Genomic DNA, 17126 nt, shown 5'->3' on the forward strand with positions numbered 1-17126 from the left:
CAAAAGGTTATGTCCTAAAATATCCATCCTAAAGAGAAAGAGCTCCTAGTTATGAACGCATAGAAGGTACGAGATCCAGAACCGTGGGGGACCCATCTGGCTGTCCCCGCGGCCGCCAGGTGCTGGCGCTGCTCCGGAGGGCTCTCACCTTGGCGGGATTGAAATTAACGTTTTTGGCGCTGCCGTGTTCGTCCCCGGAGACGGCCGGCTGGTTATTGAAACCTTGCTTGACATTTAGAGCAGTCAGCTCATCCTGCAGGAGAAAGATGATCAGCATTGCCCAGCGAGGCATCTCCTATCCCTGCCACGACTGCTCGCCCAGTGTGGAGACAGCACAAGGCCCCGCCAGGTCCCACTCGCCCGCCCCGAGGCCTTCGCTGCCAGGCTGCGCCCAGGATGAGGGCTTGGGGAGGGGAAGCCACGCTGACAAGGCACGAGGGCTGTGCACCCCCCCACGGGAGCTCAACCAGGGGTCCCTTCACTGGGACCCAAACTCGGCCAGAGGGGCACAGGGGTCCACACACACACCCCAAGGGAGCTCAGCCAAGGGGGGGGGGGTCCCTTCACCAAGCCCCAAACCCGGCCGGAGGGCACAGGGGTCCCCACACACCCCCAAGGGAGCTCAGCCAAGGGGGGTCCCTTCACCAGGCCCCAAACCCAGCCAGAGGGGCACAGGGGTCCCCACACACCCCCAAGGGAGCTCAGCCAAGGGGGGTCCCTTCACCAGGCCCCAAACCCAGCCAGAGGGGCACAGGGGTCCCCACACACCCCCAAGGGAGCTCAGCCAAGGGGGGTCCCTTCACCAGGCCCCAAACCCAGCCAGAGGGGCACAGGGGTCCCCACACACCCCCAAGGGAGCTCAGCCAAGGGGGGTCCCTTCACCAGGCCCCAAACCCAGCCAGAGAGGCACAGGGGTCCCCACACACCCCCCAGGGGAGCTCACCCAGGGCCTCCCCTAGGTTGGGGGCACAGGGTCTCCACACCATTGGGGTCCCCCCACACACCCCCAGGGGAGCTCAACCGGGGGGTCCCTTCACCAGGCCCCAAACCTGGCCGGAGGGGCACAGGGGTCCCCCCACACACCCCCAGGGGAGCTCAGCCGGGGGAGGTCCCTTCACCGGGCCGGGGGCACAGGGCCTCCGCACCGCCGGGCTCCCCGCACCCCTCAGGGGAGCCCAGCCGGGGGGTCGCTGCACCAGGCCGCGGTGGCACAGGGGTCCCCGCGCCCCCGGGGTCCCCCCCCGCCCCCCGGGCCGGGCCGGGCCGCACCTCCTTCTGCTTGGGGTCCTGCGGGTAGACGTCGGGCGGGCCGAGGCGCGGGCGCTTGAGCGGGCGGTGCTCGTAGCTGAGGACGCCGAAGGCCGCCATCCCGGGCGGGCCGGCCGGCGGGCAGAGGCGGCCGGGCCACAACAAGGACCGCCGGGGCCGCCCGCGCCTGCGCCCTGCGCCGCCGGGGCCGCCCGAGCGCCGCCGGAGAGGCCCGAGCGGCGCGCCGCTGTCACGGAGGCAGCCGAGGGCAGCCGGAGATTCCCGAGCCCCGGCCGAGAGGAGGCGAAGATTCCCGAGCGCTGCCGGCGGGGCCCGAGCCTGGCTGGGCGGAGGCGGAAAGTGTCGAAGATGGCCGGGACGGCCCGAGCGGCGCGCGGCGGGGATGGGCGCCCCCTGGCGGAGCCAGTGCGCCTGCGTCGCGCCCGGGGAAGGGGGGGGTCACGTGACCGCCTCCATGGCTGCCCCCCATGGCTGCCCCCATAAGTGCCCCACATAGCTGCCCCATAACCCCCCTGTCTGTGGCCACCCCCCATAACTGACTCCCATAGCTGCCCCCCATAATTACCCCAATAATGCCCCCCACGAGCACCCCCATAACTGCCCCCCATAACTGTCCCCCCTGTGACCGTCACCTCATACCTGCCCCCATGAACACCACCCCATAGCTACCTTCCCCGTGACTGCCCCACCTCCGCCCCACTGACTGCCCCAGTGGCTCCCAGTACCGCCGCGCCGTGGGGGAGACGCAGCCCGGGGCGCCCGCGGTGGGCTGCGGGTGGGGGCCCCCATGCCCACCTGCCCATGGGGCAGCCCCGGTGGGGCGAGTCATGGGGCGGCCCATGGGGTGGGCCCCGGGGCGGCGCCGTGGGGCAGGAAGAGGCAGCGGGCACGGAAGCCAGCGGCATTGTGCGGTGGGCCGCAGGCGGGGGCAGCTCGCACGCGCCCCGCTCGCTCCGCCATGCCGCGGCCCGTCGCCTTCCTCGCGCCCGTCCTCCTCCTCCTCCTCCTCCTCCTCCTCGGCGGGCCGGGCCCCCGCCTCGCCGCTGCTGCCCGCAGCCCCCCAGGTAAGGGGGCACGGCTGCCCTGGGGGGACCGGGAGGGCTTCTCTGGGGGGCCGGGGCCGGCCGCGGGCAAGGGCAGGACGTGGGCCGCATGGGCGCCCCTGTCCCACGGCTCCCGGCCCCGTGGCCGCCCCACGGCGGGATGCTCCGGCCCCGGGCGGCAGCAGCTCGGTGCTTGCGACGCCTCGGATGCGCCAGCACCGTCGGCAGATGCGTATCCGCACCGTCTCCATCTTCACCCCTCTTAATGTCAGCGGCGCCGCGGCCGCCTCCGGGGAATTTCTCGGCACCGGGACGCCCCCCTGCCCGGCCTCGGGGCGCGTTTCCTCCGGCGAGGACAGGGGGCCTCCAGCCCCTGATCCCGCCGGCCCCTCGCAGCGTGGGACCTGCCCCCGGCCCTCCCTGAAGGAACGTAACCATTTTGAATCAAAAAGCTTAGTTCCACATCGAAACGACCGGCTTTAACCTCGTTTTGCATTTATAGCTCTAGTTATTTTCCAATGGGAAGTTTACTTCTTCTTGGCTGGCAGTCAGTAAAATGCTTGATTTCCAAACAAATTCAGCCCTTCTGTTATCTGCGGGCTGCTTCGGCTGCTGGGAAGATGCACTCTCTTTCCACCGCCTTGCCGAAACGATTGTAATTCAATATACGTTCCTTCGGTTTCTTCGTTTTTATTTTGTTAGAAAATGGTAAACATGCATTTCCTCTGGAAAGTCATGTTTATGGAAAGTAGAATTCAACTGAAAACATCACTTCAGCACCGTTTCCTGTTAGCAAAATACAGGTAATCGAAATGTGCAGGAGGCATAAAGAAGAGCAGCACATTTCTTAATGCAGGCTTTGTGCTTTAAACTGAACTGGCTTTTACACCAAGGAAGCGTGTTATTTAGGAGGGGTAAAGTAAGCAGACTGTTTCAGACCTCGGGAAGGTGATGGGAGTGAGAAGACCTCTGGCTCCCCCGTCTGAGCTGAATCACTCGCTGGTGGGGGAGGACCGGCTTTCCTGCTTCTCGTGCCCCTTTTTTTAACTCTGAACGGAATCGGTAGCCCGTTGCATGATTTCAGTGGGAAAAACTGTTTTCTGAGAGCCTGCAGGAAAGGTCACTGCCGCCAATGGCCGGTTCGGCCCTTTTAGCCACTTGGTTTCAGGGGCTTCGCCAGCAGCTTCCGCCAGAGCCGGGCTCGGAGGCCGGACGGAAGCCATGCCGGGGCCGCCGGACCGCGTTGCAGCGCCGGCCCGGGACGCGGGCCTCCTGCTGCGTGGGCCGGATCCGAGGCGGCACGCTGCGGCCGTCGCCGCAGGAAGGAGGGGGCAGATGTGGCGCGGGCCCTCCTGGAGAGGCTCTGGGGCGCCCCAGGGCTCGGCAGCCTGCTTCCTGCGGAGGTGAAACCGCCAGGGCTCAGCAACCCCCCGTCGGCCCCCCTGCGCTGCCGGTTACCTCCAAAAACAGGCACGAGAAGGGACGGTGCTGGGAAAGAACAAGCACAGCATTGCTCTTTTAAAAGGAGGAGGCGTGCTGTGAGTGTAGGCCAGCATGACCTCCGTTCCCCAAAAACACAGGGACACGCGGAGCACTTGCAAGCTCCTGAAGGGTAACAGGTGACTTTAGCCACAACGGAGACACCGGGCTCCAATCCTGGCGGCCCCCTGATTTCCCTGTAGGACAGGGAAAGCAAAGAAAAGGGGTTGGTGAACTGCAGCTTGGCAGCAGCGAGGGGTTTCCACGCCGCCCCGCGAGACAGCCCGTTGGGGGACGGGGACGGCCAGCATGGGGCTCGAACAGCGTTCCCAGGACGAATAATGGACGTGAGCTGAGGAACGGGGATGAAAGCAGGTGGGACAAGAGTTAAGCAAGAAGAGCCAGTTGCACAGATATAGGATGAAGAGCTGCTTCCGTCGCCCCTCTTCGGAGGAAGCTGTGGGGCTCGTGCAGGTCACTGGTGGCACGTGAGTCATTGGCACCAAGTGCTGCGCCAGCAAAAGCCCGTCGGTGCTGCCTGAACACGGGTGGTTTGGGCATTGCGTGGCGTCAAAGCTCAACCGCGCAGAGCTGCGGTTATTTTGCTCACGCAGAGAAAGGCCAAGGGAAGTGTAAAAACAGGTTTCAGGTGCATTCGGGGAGGAAGGGCGATGCTGAGGGGGTGCAAAGGAGCTGCCCCTCCGTGTCCGTGGGCAGAGCACGCGGTGACGGCCTCAGGCTGCAGCGGAAGAGGTGCAGGGGCGACCTCAGGCAAGGGTTGCCGCGCGGGTGCCCAGAGCTCTGCGTCCCTTGCAGGGGTGGAGTGCATCCTCTTCAACGAGGAGTACATGACCTGCACGTGGGGGAGCAGGGAGACGCTCACGACCAACTTCTCCCTCTACTACTGGTAGGTGCCCCCTCCCCGCGGCGCGCTCCGGTCCGAGGGGCTCCCGGGCACCGGGGCCCGGCCCAGGCCGGCAGGAGGCTCTGCGTGCAGGGCACGCGGGGAGCGCCGGGTGCCGGGGAGCCCCCGTAACCCGCCGTGCCGCAGGTACGAGAACCGGTCACCCGTGGTGGAGTGCAAGCACTATCTGCAGGACCAGGGCGTCAGCGTGGGCTGCCGCTTCAACCAGAGCGAGATCGTCCAGTTCCAGCCTTTCCGCGTCCGCGTCAATGCCAGCCTCGATGGCAAGACCCTCGAGATCCCCAGCGAGCGCATGGAGCTGCAGGACCTTGGTACGGAGGGGCCGGGCGCGGGGTTGGGGGTCCCCGGGGCCCGGCGGAGCAGGGCGGGCAGGGCTGCCCGCTCGCGGGGACGGCGCTCACCTGGGCGCCGCCTGTGCCTTGCAGTGAAACCGGAGGCGCCCGTCAACCTGACCATCCACAACCTGAGCAGCAACCAGCTGCAGCTGACCTGGAGCTCCCCGTACCCCAAAGCCCAGTGCCTGGAGCACGCCGTCAAGTACAAGAGCAACAAGGACACCACCTGGACGGTGAGAGCCCCCGAAGCCGGGCAGCTTGGCGGCCGCCCCCGTGCATTTACCCGGCCTCCACGGCGCCGGCGGTCCCGTGCTCGTGCCTGGGGATGAGCTGCGCACCAGCCCGCCGCGGCGGTGCTGGATGCCAGCCCTCACCGCCTGGCTCTCATCTCTCTGCAGGAGCACAAGGTGAAAGGAGAAATCTTCTCCTTCCCCAGCGTGGATTATGAGAAGTACTACACCTTCTACGTGCGGAGCAAGATCAACAGCTACTGCGGCAGCACCCAGCTCTGGAGCGAGTGGAGCGTGCCCGTGGTCTGGGGCAACAACGCCACCAGCGAGGGTAGGTGTGGGCCCTTGCAAGAAGACTTGTCCAAGACTTGTAGGGCTGCTCCGGCACGGCCAGCCCAGCGCGGGGTCCCCGGCAAGTCGTGGGGACAGCGTGGCTCAGGGAACGGGCTCCTTCCCCTGCCCTGCACTCCCAGCCCATCCCAGCCTCCCGCGAGGGCCCACGTGCGGCGGAGTGCCCCCCGGGGTGGTGCGCCAGCGAGGGGTCCGTGCCACCCTAGCTCTTTCCAGGCACCGCGGAGGAGCAGCTGCACTGGTTCTGGATCCACACGGTCTTGATCCCCATCACCTCCTGTCTGCTCCTGCTGGTCCTCGTTATCTTACTGGTCCGCATGGAAAGGTGAGTGCCCGGATGGGGACCGGGGGTCAGAGCGGGGCAGCGCCGCTGGGCGGCCCTTCCCCTCCAACACGTGCCTCCCACGCAGGGTGTGGGTCATCTTCATGCCCAGGATCCCCAATCCCAGCAAGAACTTCGACGAGCTCTTCATCACGCACAAGGGCAACTTCCAGGTAAGGCGGCTGCTGGCCGCGGGGCTGGGCACAGGGCGGCGTCGTGTGGCCTGGTGCAGCCGAGCAGCCCCGGCGGAGGGGCCCAGAGCCTGGCGGCTGGTTTGGGGGCACTGCGCGGGCGCGGGGAGAGGCTGGCGGTTCGCGCCGCGGCCCCCTCTCACCCGGCTCTGTTTCCTGGAGGAGTGGACCGGAGTCCCCAAAGACGTCGTGGAGAGCTTCAAGCCCAACTACAACGAGAGCGTCTGCTACGTGAGCGAGCTGCCCCCCAAGGAGAGCTACGAGCCCTTCTGGGGGAGCACCGACCAGCTGCTGGCCGTGCCGGGGGCCTCCGCCGGCACCCGTGAGCACGGCCCCCACAAGAACAGCTACGTGGGAGCGTGACGCCCGCTTCTGCGCCCGCGCTCCCTGCACGCACCCTGCTGCACCCCGGCCCTCTGCCCCCCGCCCTCGCCCAGCCTCTGCCAAACGCCCCGCGCTTGCCCTCAGCCCTGCTCCCTGCCGGCCCCGCGGATGCAGCGGCCGTGCTGCGCAATGCCCTGGGTGCACCGCACGGGGCACTGGGTACACTGCACGGTGCACTGGGTGCACCGCACGGGGCGCTGGGTGCACTGCGTGGAGCACTGGGTGCACTGCGTGGAGCACTGGGTGCACCGTGCGTGCAGCCGCGCCGGTGCTGGTGCAGGCGGGAGCAGGGCTGTGCAGCAGGACGCCCAGGAGCCCCCGTGGAGGAGGTGCGGCTCCCGGCATCGTTTCCAACCGTGTAACGAGCGGCTCGGCCTCGCAACTGCAATAAAGCTCTGCTGCGCTTGGCCTTGGCCCGTCTCGCATCCGAGGGCCGGGGGGGGGGGGGAGGGATGCCGGGGTCCGGCAGAGCCGCTCGCCCACGCCGGGAGCAGCCGGCTCCGCTCTGACCTCAGAAGTGCCGTGGGGCCGCCCGGCCCCGCACCCCGGACCGGCGGCATGTTCATCTGCGTCAGGCACGGCAGTGGGTCCCCTGCCGGTCCCCCAAGTGGGGGGGCCCAGCGCCCCGGGGTGCTCGCGGGGCCCCAGCACGGCTGCCCTCTCCCCGCAGATAACCAGCGCTTTCTGGCCAACACCGACTGCCCCGTGCAGCTGCTGCTGCCCTACCTGCGGAGGAAGGCTGGGGTGCCGGCGGGGGGTGAGCGCCCGGCGGGGCCGTTTTGCAGCGGGGTGGTGGTGGTGGGGGGGGTCCATGGCCCCCCTGGCCCCCCCTTGCACAGCCACCCTGGCTTTCGCAGCCGTCCTCGACCTGTGCGACCCGCTGGGCATCCCCAAGCTGCTCTTCCAGGCGAAGCTGCAGAGCGAACGGGCCAGCAAGTTCTTCCCGGCGCCCGGCACCTACTACGTGTGCCGCGTCGAGTTCGGCGCGCCCGGTAGGTGCCCCCGGCAAGCGGGCACACGTACCCCCCCCCAACCCCCCTGCAGCCGGCCGGCGGGGGTCCCCGTGGTGCCCGGGGCGCTGCGGCGAGTGCGCCGGGGCTCTGCCGCAGGGACGCAGCAGGAGCACGCGTACCAGGCCTTGGTGCCGCTCCTCAAGGACCCCAGCCCGGAGCTGACGGGTCGGTGAGGGGATGGGGACGGGGACGGGGAGTGGGGGCAGCGGGGACCGGTCGCGCGAGCCAGCCCCCGGCCCCGTCTCCGGCTGCAGAAGCCCTGCGGCAGCACTGCGAGCACCAGCACCGGATCCGCCTCCAGACGCTGAGGACACTGGAGGGCAGGAGGATGCCGAATGCCGAGACGGCGCCCGCCACGGCACAAGCCCCCGCGGCGGTGAGGGGGCGGCCGTGGCACGGGGTGGCCGCGGGGGACGGGCCCTGCGCTCGCCCCCGGCGCAGCCAGCACAGCATGGCCCCGGCCACCTTCCCCGAGGCCTCGTGTGACGGCGGGGACCTGCCGTCGGCCCTGCCCGGGGCCCTTCCCGCTCCCGCAGCCCCGGCGCCCGGCAGGCGCTTGCCTGTGTGGAGGGGGTCCCCGTGCCCTGTGTCCCCGTGTCCCGCCATCCCTGTGCTCCACGTCCCTGTGCCCCACATCCCCATGTCCTGCCATCCCTGTGCTCGCTGTCCCCATGCCCCATGTCCTGCCATCCCTGCGCTCGCTGTCCCCATGCCCCACGTCCCCATGTCCCACCACCCCCATGCCCCATCACCCCATGCCCCATTCCCTGTTCACCACGTCCCCGTGCCCCACCATCCCCGTGCTCACTGTCCGTGCGCCCCACATCCCCATGTCCCGCCATCCCCACGCCCCGCCACCCACGTGGCCCCTGTCCCGTGCCCCCGTGCCCGCCCCGGTGCTCGCTGCACCTCGGAGCAGGGGAAGGCGGCGGGGCGAGCGGGCTCGGCGGGGGCCGCGGAGGAGGACGGGGCCCAGCGCAAGGCAGGGGGGTCCAGCAGGGCGAAGCGGGAGCCCGCCTGGAAGGAGCGGCACCGCTGAGGCCGAATAAAGGCCGGGGGGGTGACGCCGTCCCCGCCGCGCACCGGCACCCCTGGGCGCGTGCGGCTCGCGCGGGGGCAACGGTCGGCGCGGGGCAGGCGGCAGCACCGGGGGCCGCGGGGGGGCACGGGGAACGGGCAGGTGGCGGGAAGGGGGGGGGCCCCTGTCGCCCCGCGCCCCCGCGGCAGCCGCACCCGGGCCCGGGGCCTCCTCGGCGCCGCCGGCCGCATCGCGGAGACGCCGCGGCGCCCCCCAGCGGCGGGGTCGCCGCCCTGGCCCCGCCCCCTGCCCGCGGTGGGCGGGGCCGCCGCGCTCGACCGACGGGTAACTTTCCACCCCTGCCCACGTGGTGCGGCCGGCGGCCGCCCCCTCGGCCCCGCCCCTCGCGGCGGGTTGGCCGGCGGGTTGGTCGCGGCCACTCCCCCTCGTCGGTGATTGGCGGAGGCGGCGCGGCGGGCACGCCCCCTCCCCGGTGCTCGGGCTGCCGCGGTGCCCGGCTCGGCGGTGCCGGCGGCCGGGACGGGACGGGGCGGGACGGGCGGCAGCGGGGCACGGCACGGCACGGCACGGCACGGCGCGGGCTCACCATGATCGTGTGTCCCCAGAGCATGGAGCACCCCCGAGGAAGCCGGTGCCAGCGGCTGCAGGGGCAGGTAGGAGCCGCCCCGCCGCCACCGGGGGCCCCCACCGGGGCACCGGGCCTGGCCGTGCCCTGGCCCTGCCCGCCGGCACCGGCCCGGCTCGCCCGCGGCACCGCCGGGCCGGGATCTTCCCGCCGCGATGCGCGGGGCCGGCGCGGCCGCGCTGCCCCACCGCGGTGCCCGGTGCCGGTGCCCGGTGCCGGTGCCGGTGCGGCGGCGCCGTCCCCTTTGTGCGGGATGCGGGAGGCGCCGTGCCTCCATCACTGCCAATCAAACTTGTTTTTCTCTCTCCGCCTGCACTGCCCGCGCCGCGCACCGGGGGCGCTGCCGCCGCCGCCGCCCGCACAATGGGGCCCCGGTTACCGGCACCGGGCACCGGCACCGCGGGCAGCGGGGCTGCGGGCAGGGAGGGCTCGCCGCCACCGCCGCTTCCCCGGGAGCATCGCCTGCTGCGGGCGAGGATGCAGCGGGCGCTGCCGGCACCGGACCCGTCGGGGCCCCGTGCGCCCGGGGCCGCGGCAAGGCCGGGCCGGGGGGGGGACACGGGACTTGTGCTTTGCACCGTCCCCCTCAGGGCAGTCGGGGGCTTTTCGTCCCCTTTTGGCTTAATTGGGGCTTGGGGTCCCCTCTGGCCGGGACCGAGGAGGAAGCTCCAGGTGAATCTCCGGACACCTGCGCCGGTGCCGTGCGCTGGTCACAAGTGGCGGCAGGGCAGAAGAAGCCAGCGCTGCCTCCGGGTGTCATTGCACGGCTCAGCCTTGCTCAGTGCCCCCGTCGCCCCGGGGGGACCTTAGCGTCCCGCACCCGCGGCGCGCAGCCGCACGGCTCTGCCGGTCCCACCGGCGCCGCTGTGCCGGGTTTCCCTGGGTCGCTTCACGGCTGTGTGCCAAGCTGCTGCAGAAAATAAGGCCTGATACGGCCCTCCGGCAGGCGAGGCGGCCGCTGGCAGCGCCGCGAGGGGCAAGGCGAGGGGGACGTGGCGGCCGCGGAGCCCTCCGGCTTTCCAGCACCTCGGTGCCGGGGCTGCGAGGGTGCGTCCAGGCTGGGAATGCCGCGCGGATGCCGCCCCGGCGCCCTGGCCGGCCTCGCCTGCCACAGGGGCTGGTGTGCAGAGCTGTTCCTGGCGTGCTTCTGCGCCACTGTCACCCCCTACCCTGGTCCTTGGGCGCCTACTGTGTCCCCTTGCCGGGGAGCAGCACCGGAGCGGGCTGGAGATGCCGGGCGGCGCGTGCCCAGCGTGAGGCTCAAGCACTGCGAGGGGAGAAGCGCGCTCCTGTTTTCGAGGGGCTCCTGCGTCCCACCTCGAGATGCTCAGCCCGAGCTGGAGACGTGACCATCCGTGTGGCAAAGGCCAGCTCAGCGATGGGGCTGTCCGGGTTCCAGTGCAGATGCCGGGTGCAGCACCTTCCCGGGCCAGGGTGCTTTGCACATCCCCACAGTCCATTCCCACCACCTTCTTGGGAAGCACTGGGGTGACCCAGCTTTGGGCTCCTGCTCACCAGGGATGTTGGCTTTGGGGCTGGCGCAGGTGCTGCCCGCAGCCATAGGAGGTGGGTTCGAGCACGGCGCCGCAGCGGGACCCCCCTCGCCGAAGGTCGCTCTTCCGCGTTTTCATGGGGTGTGTGCCAGCCTGGGGAAGCTCTTGCGGGTTAAGAGGGCTGAACAGGAGGCAGGGCAGGATTTGGCCTTCCAGCTCGCCTCTGGCATTTGAACCGACAGGGCTGGTGTGGTGTCTCCTTGCTCAGAGCCGGGGGAAACCTGTGAGCCCCTCCGCGTGCTCCTGGCCAGGTTGTGGTGGCCAGGATGTCGCTTGCTCCTGGTCCTGTCCAAGCAGGAGCGAGGGGTGAGAGGCGACCCCAGCCCCGTGCAGAGCCGGGGCCGGGCTGCTGAGACGCGGCGTCTTGCCCGCAGGTAGTGAAGATGTCCAGCAGCGAGCCCGAGCGCCCCCAGTTCCTGTTCGTGAAGGCGCTGGCGAGCCGGGGGCGGCTGGAAGCGGTGACCCAGCAGATGGGCTACCACCCGCAGTACCTCGACAGCTTCCTCAAGACCCAGCACTACCTGCTGCACATGGACGGCCCGCTGCCCTTCGACTGCCGCCACTACATCGCCATCATGGTGAGCGCGCGGCGCCGCGCCGGGGCTCGCCGAGCCCCTGCGAGCGCTGCGCTCCGGCTGCTCCGTGCTGCAGGCTTTCCCGCAGGGCCCCAAATCCTTACCGTGCTCTCGCCCCGTCCTAGCGGCTCTTCCCCGCCGAGCCGGGCGCTGGGCGCTGACGCCCGGCGTGCTCTTGCAGGCGGCCGCCCGGCACCGCTGCAGGTACCTGGTGAACCTGCACGTGCTGCAGTTCCTGCGCGCGGGAGGCGATCCCCAGTGGCTGCGCGGCCTCGACTTCATCCCGCCCAAGCTCCGCAACCTCAGCGAGATCAACAAGATCCTGGCCCACCGGCCCTGGCTGGTCACCAAGGAGCACATCGAGGTACGGGAACAGTCCCCCGAGGGACCGGCGGGGCGGGCGGGCGCCCAGCCTGCTCCCCACCTTGGCGCATCGCCGGCCTCTCTCCATCCCGCAGAAGCTGCTGAAAATCAGCGAGTGGAGCTGGTCGCTGGCGGAGCTGGTGCACGCGGTGGTGCTGCTGGCGCACTGCCACGCGCTCGCCAGCTTCGTGTTCGGCTGCGGCTGCGAGCAGGAAGAGGGGCCGGGCGGCCGGGGCACGCTGAAGCCCCTCTCGCCCGGGAACCAGTGCTTCTGCGAGGCTGCCAGCGGGAACGGCTGCACCCAGGAGCTGCTGCGCATCGGGCGCAAGCGGGTGAGCCCCCGGGGCCGAGGCGCGGGGAGGAGGGGGCCGGGGCCGCTGCCTTAACCACTGCCGCAAAATGCGTCTCTGAACAGTCCCTGGATTCCTGCATGGAGCTGGATTCTCTCCGGGAGCGTATCCAGCGGATCCACCTCGAGGCTGAGGGCAGAGAGGAGACGAGGCTGCTGCAACAGGACCGAGAGGAAGGTGAGAGGCAAAGAGCAGAGGTGGGTGTGCGGGACAGCAGCTCCCTGCCGGGCTGGGGGGTTCCCAAAAACACCAGCCTGTCCGTCGGACGTGGCTATCAGCTCCCACCTGCAAGGCCCCAACCTTGGAGGAGACCCTGTGGGCATAGGTGGGACATCTTCAGAGAGACGCTCGTGGGAGCGGGGAAGGGAGGGAGCCGTGCTCCTGGGACGGGCACGGGGCAGCGCAGGAGCCGAGCTGCACCTAGCGCCGCTCTGACTCGTCCTCGCCTCCCTCCCAGATCTCGTTGGGGAAGTCACCGGCGCCACCAACCTCGCGTGCTACATGCAGGACCCCGACTTCGGATACCAGGACTTTGCCCGGCGCGATGAGGATCAGACGCAGGTATTCAGAGTCCAGGTGAGGTTCCTGCTCTCTCGGGGGCATAAACCTGCAGGCCTGCAGCAGCCTGGGCCGTCACCTCTCCTCTTCTCCTGGTGGGGAGCGGCCGATCTCGCGGGGGGCCAACGCAGCCCGAGGACAGCTGCTTTTGCCCTCTGTGTCAGATGGGGCCGTTCCCGCGTCCCTGTGCCTGGAGAGGCACCGCTCGGAAAGGGGACCCATCCGACAAGCGTCAGGGAGGGGGAGGCAAGCATCAACCTGACCTCGAGGACTTGTGTTTTCATCACATCATCCCTCTGGGCCAGGCGTGGGTCAGTGCAGAGGCAGGGGTCAAAATTATCCAAAAGCCGCCTGATTAGGGACACTGTGGTTTGTGGCAGAGCTGCCTCCGGAGCAAACCTGAATTCTGCTGCCTCCCAACACCCGAGGTCTCCAGCAGCAGCTCTTCCTAGGAACATGCCCCGGGCTCCTTTTTGCAGTGGTGACAGCCTCTTGCTGTGCTCAACAGGATTACTCCTGGGAAGACCACGGCTTCTCGCTGGTGAACCGGCTCTACTCCGACATCGGGCATCTCCTGGATGAGAAGTTTCGCATGGTGGACGGTCTGCAAAGCAGCGCCATGGCCAAGCGGCAGGGCTGCGAACCCTCGGTCTTCAAGCGGGGCATCTGGAACTACATCCACTGCATGTTTGGCATTAGGTAGCTAAACCTCCCGCCTCCCGGCCCCACGGGGAGAACCACGCTGACCAAGGCGCAAGATTGTAGCCCGCGTCTGCTGCATCCCCAGGCGCTCTGGGACGTCTTGCAGACAGGCTTGGAAAAGAGATGGGACCAGGAGATGGAGAAAATCCTCAGCTTCTCCGGCCAGGGCAGGGCACTTTGCTGCTGCGATGACAGTGGTGCACGTCCCAGGCCGCCCTGGGGGGTTGCAACGAGGCCTTCTGAGGCAGGACTTGGTGCCTGGTGGCCACTGTCCCCCCCGTGGTGGCAGCGTGCCCTGGGGCAGACCACGAGCGAGGGGGTCGGTAGTGACCTGGGTGCCGGTTGTGACCGTCCCTTGTGCTCCCCGCAGGTACGACGACTACGACTACGCGGAAGTGAATCATCTCCTGGAGCGAATGCTCAAAGTTTACATTAAAACTGTCACCTGCTACCCAGAGAAGACAAACCCGGAGATGTTTGACAGGTTCTGGAAGCAGTTCAAGCACAGTGAAAAGGTAGGGCAGCGCCCCGCGGCTGGGGTGGGCACGGTGCTGAGCCGGCGCTGGCAGCACGCAGCGGCTGCCCGACCCGCTGCCGCTTCTCCCGCAGGTGCACGTGAATCTCCTCATCCTGGAGGCCAGGATGCAGGCGGAGCTGCTGTACGCCCTGCAGGCCATCACCCAGTACATGGTCTCGTAGGCGGCGGGGAGCTGTGCCGCGGCAGGGCCGGGCAGCATCCTCTCCCCCCGGAGTCGCGCGTGACCCGGCGTGCCGGGACGGACGGCGAGGGATTACTCCGTTTAGTTTACTTGACTGTCTTGTTCCCTTTCTTTATTATTATTATTATTATTTTTTTTCCCCTCCTTGTGGGGCGCACCGAGCGGCCCCGTTAACGTGCAATTACCAAACTGTGAGGCGAGTCCGTGCTGCTGCGACGTCAGTGCGATGCTGGAGACTTGAACGCGGCCGAGGAGGCCTGCCAAAGCCGCGGGGCGGGCGGAGGGAGGCGGGAGGCGACCCGGCCGGCGTTTCCCACGGGAAGCTCCTCCGGGGCCGCGGCGGCGGCAGGCAGGCGGAGGGGAGAGCCGGCTCCCAGCCCTGCGCTGCAGCTGCGGCCCCCCCTTGCCCACCTGCAAGCAGCCCATCGGACGGGGGGCGACGCCGCTCGCTCGGGACCGCCGCAGGCAGCCCGGAGGCGCGGTGCGACGTCCCGAGCTGCGTGTGCAGCGCTGGGAGGGGACGCGCTTGCTGCGTTAAGCCTCCTGCCGTTTCTCTCTACGTGCCAAACCCCTGCGGGCCGGGCGAGCGCTGACCCACGCGAACTCCAAACTGTGAAGCTCTTGCAGGCGGGGGCCGGAGCGCGGCGCTTGCTGCGAGCGCGGCGTAAGCAGGCCGCTGCGGGGGACGCCTTGCCTTGCCCTGCCCTCCCGCGCGGTCTCTGGGGCAGCACCGGGCGCCAGGGCCCAGTCACTTGCTGCTTAAAATAGTGACGTGGGAACCAGGGGTGAGCACCGATGAGCTGAGGGACCCCCTCACCCCCGGCCAAGTCCCTGGTCGCACGGTTGCAGCCCAGCCGGCGCCTTGCCCTCTGCCATCAGGCAGGAGCGCACGCCTCCGCTCTCCCCTTACCCCCCCCCCCCGGCTGCTCCATCCCCGTGCCGTAACCCCTGGCTGGGGAGGGCCGCAGGGATACCTGACCCCGGAGCAGGCACGGTCCAGGTGGGAGCCCCCGCTCAGGAGCACAGCTGAAGAAGAGGAAGGGCTGGGGCCACCTATAGCGAGTGGGAGGCTGAAGCAAGGACAGCTCTAAAAGCCTGGTGCACGCTGCTTCAGTCAACCTGTTTACTGCGTAAATGTACGGGGAAAGAAAAACCTTGTGTATGGAAGCTACAGAAAAAGCCTATTTTTGCTATAAATATATTATGTTTGACACGGACGTGTGTTTTCTTTCTCCCAGGTGTCGGGACAGGGATGCAAGCTTGCACAGCCGCTCTGCTCCTCTCCCCGCACAGGGCGACCGCAGCGCTCAGAGCGCTCCAGCTCCAGCAAACCCGGCTGCTCCCAGCCGCGGCGGAGTCCTGCGCTCCTGCTTTGCTCCAAGCTGTCCAGCACAGCTTGCCCCTTCCCCTTCAGCCCAGCTACAGCCTTTGCCCCTGCTCAGCTGAGCAGCTCCTGCAGCATTGCACGCGGACAGGAAAAGCAGGCTGCAACGTCACCTAGCTCCTGCGGGGCCGAGCCTCCCCCAGGGCAGCTTGGTGTCCCGTGCTCCATCACGGCCTCGCGCCCCGATTGCCCCAGCAGCCGGGCTGCACGCCAGCGGTTTTGCCAGCCTTGCCGCTGCCGCCTGCAGAAGCGGATCTGCGTCCTGCAGGGTCAGGACAGGCAGCGGCAGCCAGCTCGCTGGGCAGCTCCCCGCTCCCCCGTGGAGCAGCACCCCCAGAGCTGGGGAGCCTGAGGCTGGCTCCCCGTGGGCTGCACGCCGCAGCATCCTCGCCCTCCATCGTCACCTCGCCCCGCTGAGGAAGCAGCAGCTAGAAGTGAGCAACGGGACGCTGCTGCCTGGGGGAGAAGGGGCTGGGGACGTTGAAGCAGATCCTCCCTTCTGACCCCCAGCGCGGAGGGGTGGCCTGGCAGGAGCTCACAGAGCAACCATCAGGCGCAGCAGGAAGATCAAGGGCTTCGCGGGCTGTTGGCTCCAAGCAGCCCTCAGCTCAAAGGCCCCAAAACTAGCCGAGTTGTGGTCAAGGCCAGGGAGGCTGCCAGCCCGAGCTCCCCAGCAAGAGAAACATCCCCACACGATCTCAGGGCTAGAAAGCAGCAGATGAAGCCATCTGCTCCCACCCGAGCAGAGTCAGCCCCGTGGCCCTGGTGGGTTTTGTAGCAGAGACTCTGGTAAAGGGCATTGCATAGCTGGCAGCCTGGCAAGTCTACGCTGCTCGAGGAAGGCAGATCACCATGTGCTGGGCCTCCTGCCATGAGTCCAGCAACTTGAACCTGCCCTGGTGGCCCGGCCCTCCACCCCACTCATCTGGCCTAGGGAATACCTCCCCCTGCTTTGGGGGCTAGGAGGAGGAAAGCTGCCAGAGCCCAACACACGCTTGCTTGGCTCTGCAGTAATCTCCCAGGATTTCCAGCACCCTCTCCCGCAGGAGCCAGGCCACCATGACATTATCCTGCCTCCAGACGACTGCAGGTATCGGCACGTGCCCAAAGCGGTCGCTGCGTTCCCCGCAACGGCCCGTGGCGGGGAGCCGCGCTGGCAGGCGGAGCGAGGACTGCTTTCGTAAGAGCCGAGCTGTTCCCGAGCGGTATGGTGGGAGGAATGGCATGTTCCAGGCGGCGAGAGCAGCGAGCTGAGCTGCAGTGTTTACTGTTCGCAGAGCCTACAGCGACCCGTGAAAAGCCAGGCCTACGGCTGCTGCTTAGGCTGCAGCAGCAGAGGGGGAAAAAAAAAAAAAGCACATGGGAGCTGGGGGCAGGTTGTCCTGCCAGGACCCCTCCGGAGCAGCTCCTGGAGCAGGCAGTGTCCACCCACCACCTCCTTGTTCACGGGCCTGCACCCCCTGCTCACCAGCTCTCCTTCGTGCCGCTTTTGTGGCGTAGGGCAACAGGCATCCCCGTGCCGTGATTTCACACGTGGTTCCATTACTGGTGGCACAGGAAAAACGTTAATCAACACTAAGCATCTCGGGGAAAGCACATCTCTGGCCAAGAGCTGAGCAGAAAAGCTGGTGAACAGTTTTTGCACTGGCTTCAGACCCTGCTGCTCTGCAGGCACCTATTCCCCAGGCCAAAACGTTTATGGTGACAACTGAGGAG

The 17126-nt window shown here is 68.3% G+C and overlaps 4 protein-coding genes across 11 annotated transcripts in view; 3 read left to right on the forward strand and 1 right to left on the reverse strand.

The window, feature by feature from the left end:
• Positions 1 to 1368, reverse strand: part of MED12 (mediator complex subunit 12) — a 38413-nt gene extending 37045 nt beyond the window's left edge. For all 4 annotated transcript variants that reach the window (XM_067303955.1, XM_067303957.1, XM_067303954.1 and 1 more), the window contains exons 1-2: positions 1270 to 1368; positions 149 to 253 (exon numbers count right to left, since the gene is read on the reverse strand). In XM_067303955.1, coding sequence (XP_067160056.1) covers positions 149 to 253; positions 1270 to 1368 — 204 coding nt within the window. The remainder of the gene's footprint in view (positions 1 to 148; positions 254 to 1269) is intronic.
• Positions 1369 to 2165: 797 nt separating this feature from the next.
• On the forward strand, positions 2166 to 6928 carry IL2RG (interleukin 2 receptor subunit gamma). 3 transcript variants are annotated; one of them, XM_067303950.1, is made up of 8 exons: positions 2166 to 2333; positions 4608 to 4698; positions 4843 to 5027; positions 5142 to 5284; positions 5450 to 5612; positions 5849 to 5957; positions 6043 to 6127; positions 6308 to 6928. In XM_067303950.1, the coding sequence occupies exons 1-8, from the start codon at positions 2228 to 2230 to the stop codon at positions 6506 to 6508; spliced, it is 1083 nt and encodes a 360-aa protein (XP_067160051.1). In that variant the 5' UTR covers positions 2166 to 2227; the 3' UTR covers positions 6509 to 6928. The 3 variants fall into 3 exon arrangements, with proteins under 3 accessions (XP_067160051.1, XP_067160052.1, XP_067160053.1); XM_067303951.1 differs by having other exon boundaries at positions 2167 to 2333; positions 5839 to 5957; XM_067303952.1 differs by lacking the exon at positions 2166 to 2333 and adding an exon at positions 3050 to 3115.
• Positions 6929 to 7087: 159 nt separating this feature from the next.
• On the forward strand, positions 7088 to 8581 carry C13HXorf65 (chromosome 13 CXorf65 homolog). The gene is made up of 6 exons (XM_067304411.1): positions 7088 to 7112; positions 7200 to 7286; positions 7387 to 7521; positions 7639 to 7707; positions 7797 to 7918; positions 8462 to 8581. Exons 1-6 carry the CDS (start codon positions 7088 to 7090, stop codon positions 8579 to 8581), a joined length of 558 nt encoding a protein of 185 aa, XP_067160512.1.
• A 483-nt stretch (positions 8582 to 9064) lies between these two features.
• LOC106487861 (sestrin-3) lies at positions 9065 to 15202 on the forward strand. 3 transcript variants are annotated; one of them, XM_067304118.1, is made up of 9 exons: positions 9065 to 9234; positions 11134 to 11337; positions 11516 to 11698; positions 11793 to 12029; positions 12113 to 12224; positions 12505 to 12623; positions 13114 to 13304; positions 13678 to 13822; positions 13917 to 14087. In XM_067304118.1, exons 1-9 carry the CDS (start codon positions 9169 to 9171, stop codon positions 14004 to 14006), a joined length of 1347 nt encoding a protein of 448 aa, XP_067160219.1. In that variant the 5' UTR covers positions 9065 to 9168; the 3' UTR covers positions 14007 to 14087. The 3 variants fall into 3 exon arrangements, with proteins under 3 accessions (XP_067160219.1, XP_067160217.1, XP_067160218.1); XM_067304116.1 differs by having other exon boundaries at positions 13678 to 15202; XM_067304117.1 differs by having other exon boundaries at positions 12505 to 12608; positions 13678 to 15202.
• Positions 15203 to 17126: the final 1924 nt, after the last annotated feature.

Source organism: Apteryx mantelli, chromosome 13 (assembly GCF_036417845.1).
Source record: "Apteryx mantelli isolate bAptMan1 chromosome 13, bAptMan1.hap1, whole genome shotgun sequence".
In the NCBI taxonomy this organism is placed as follows: domain Eukaryota; kingdom Metazoa; phylum Chordata; class Aves; order Apterygiformes; family Apterygidae; genus Apteryx; species Apteryx mantelli.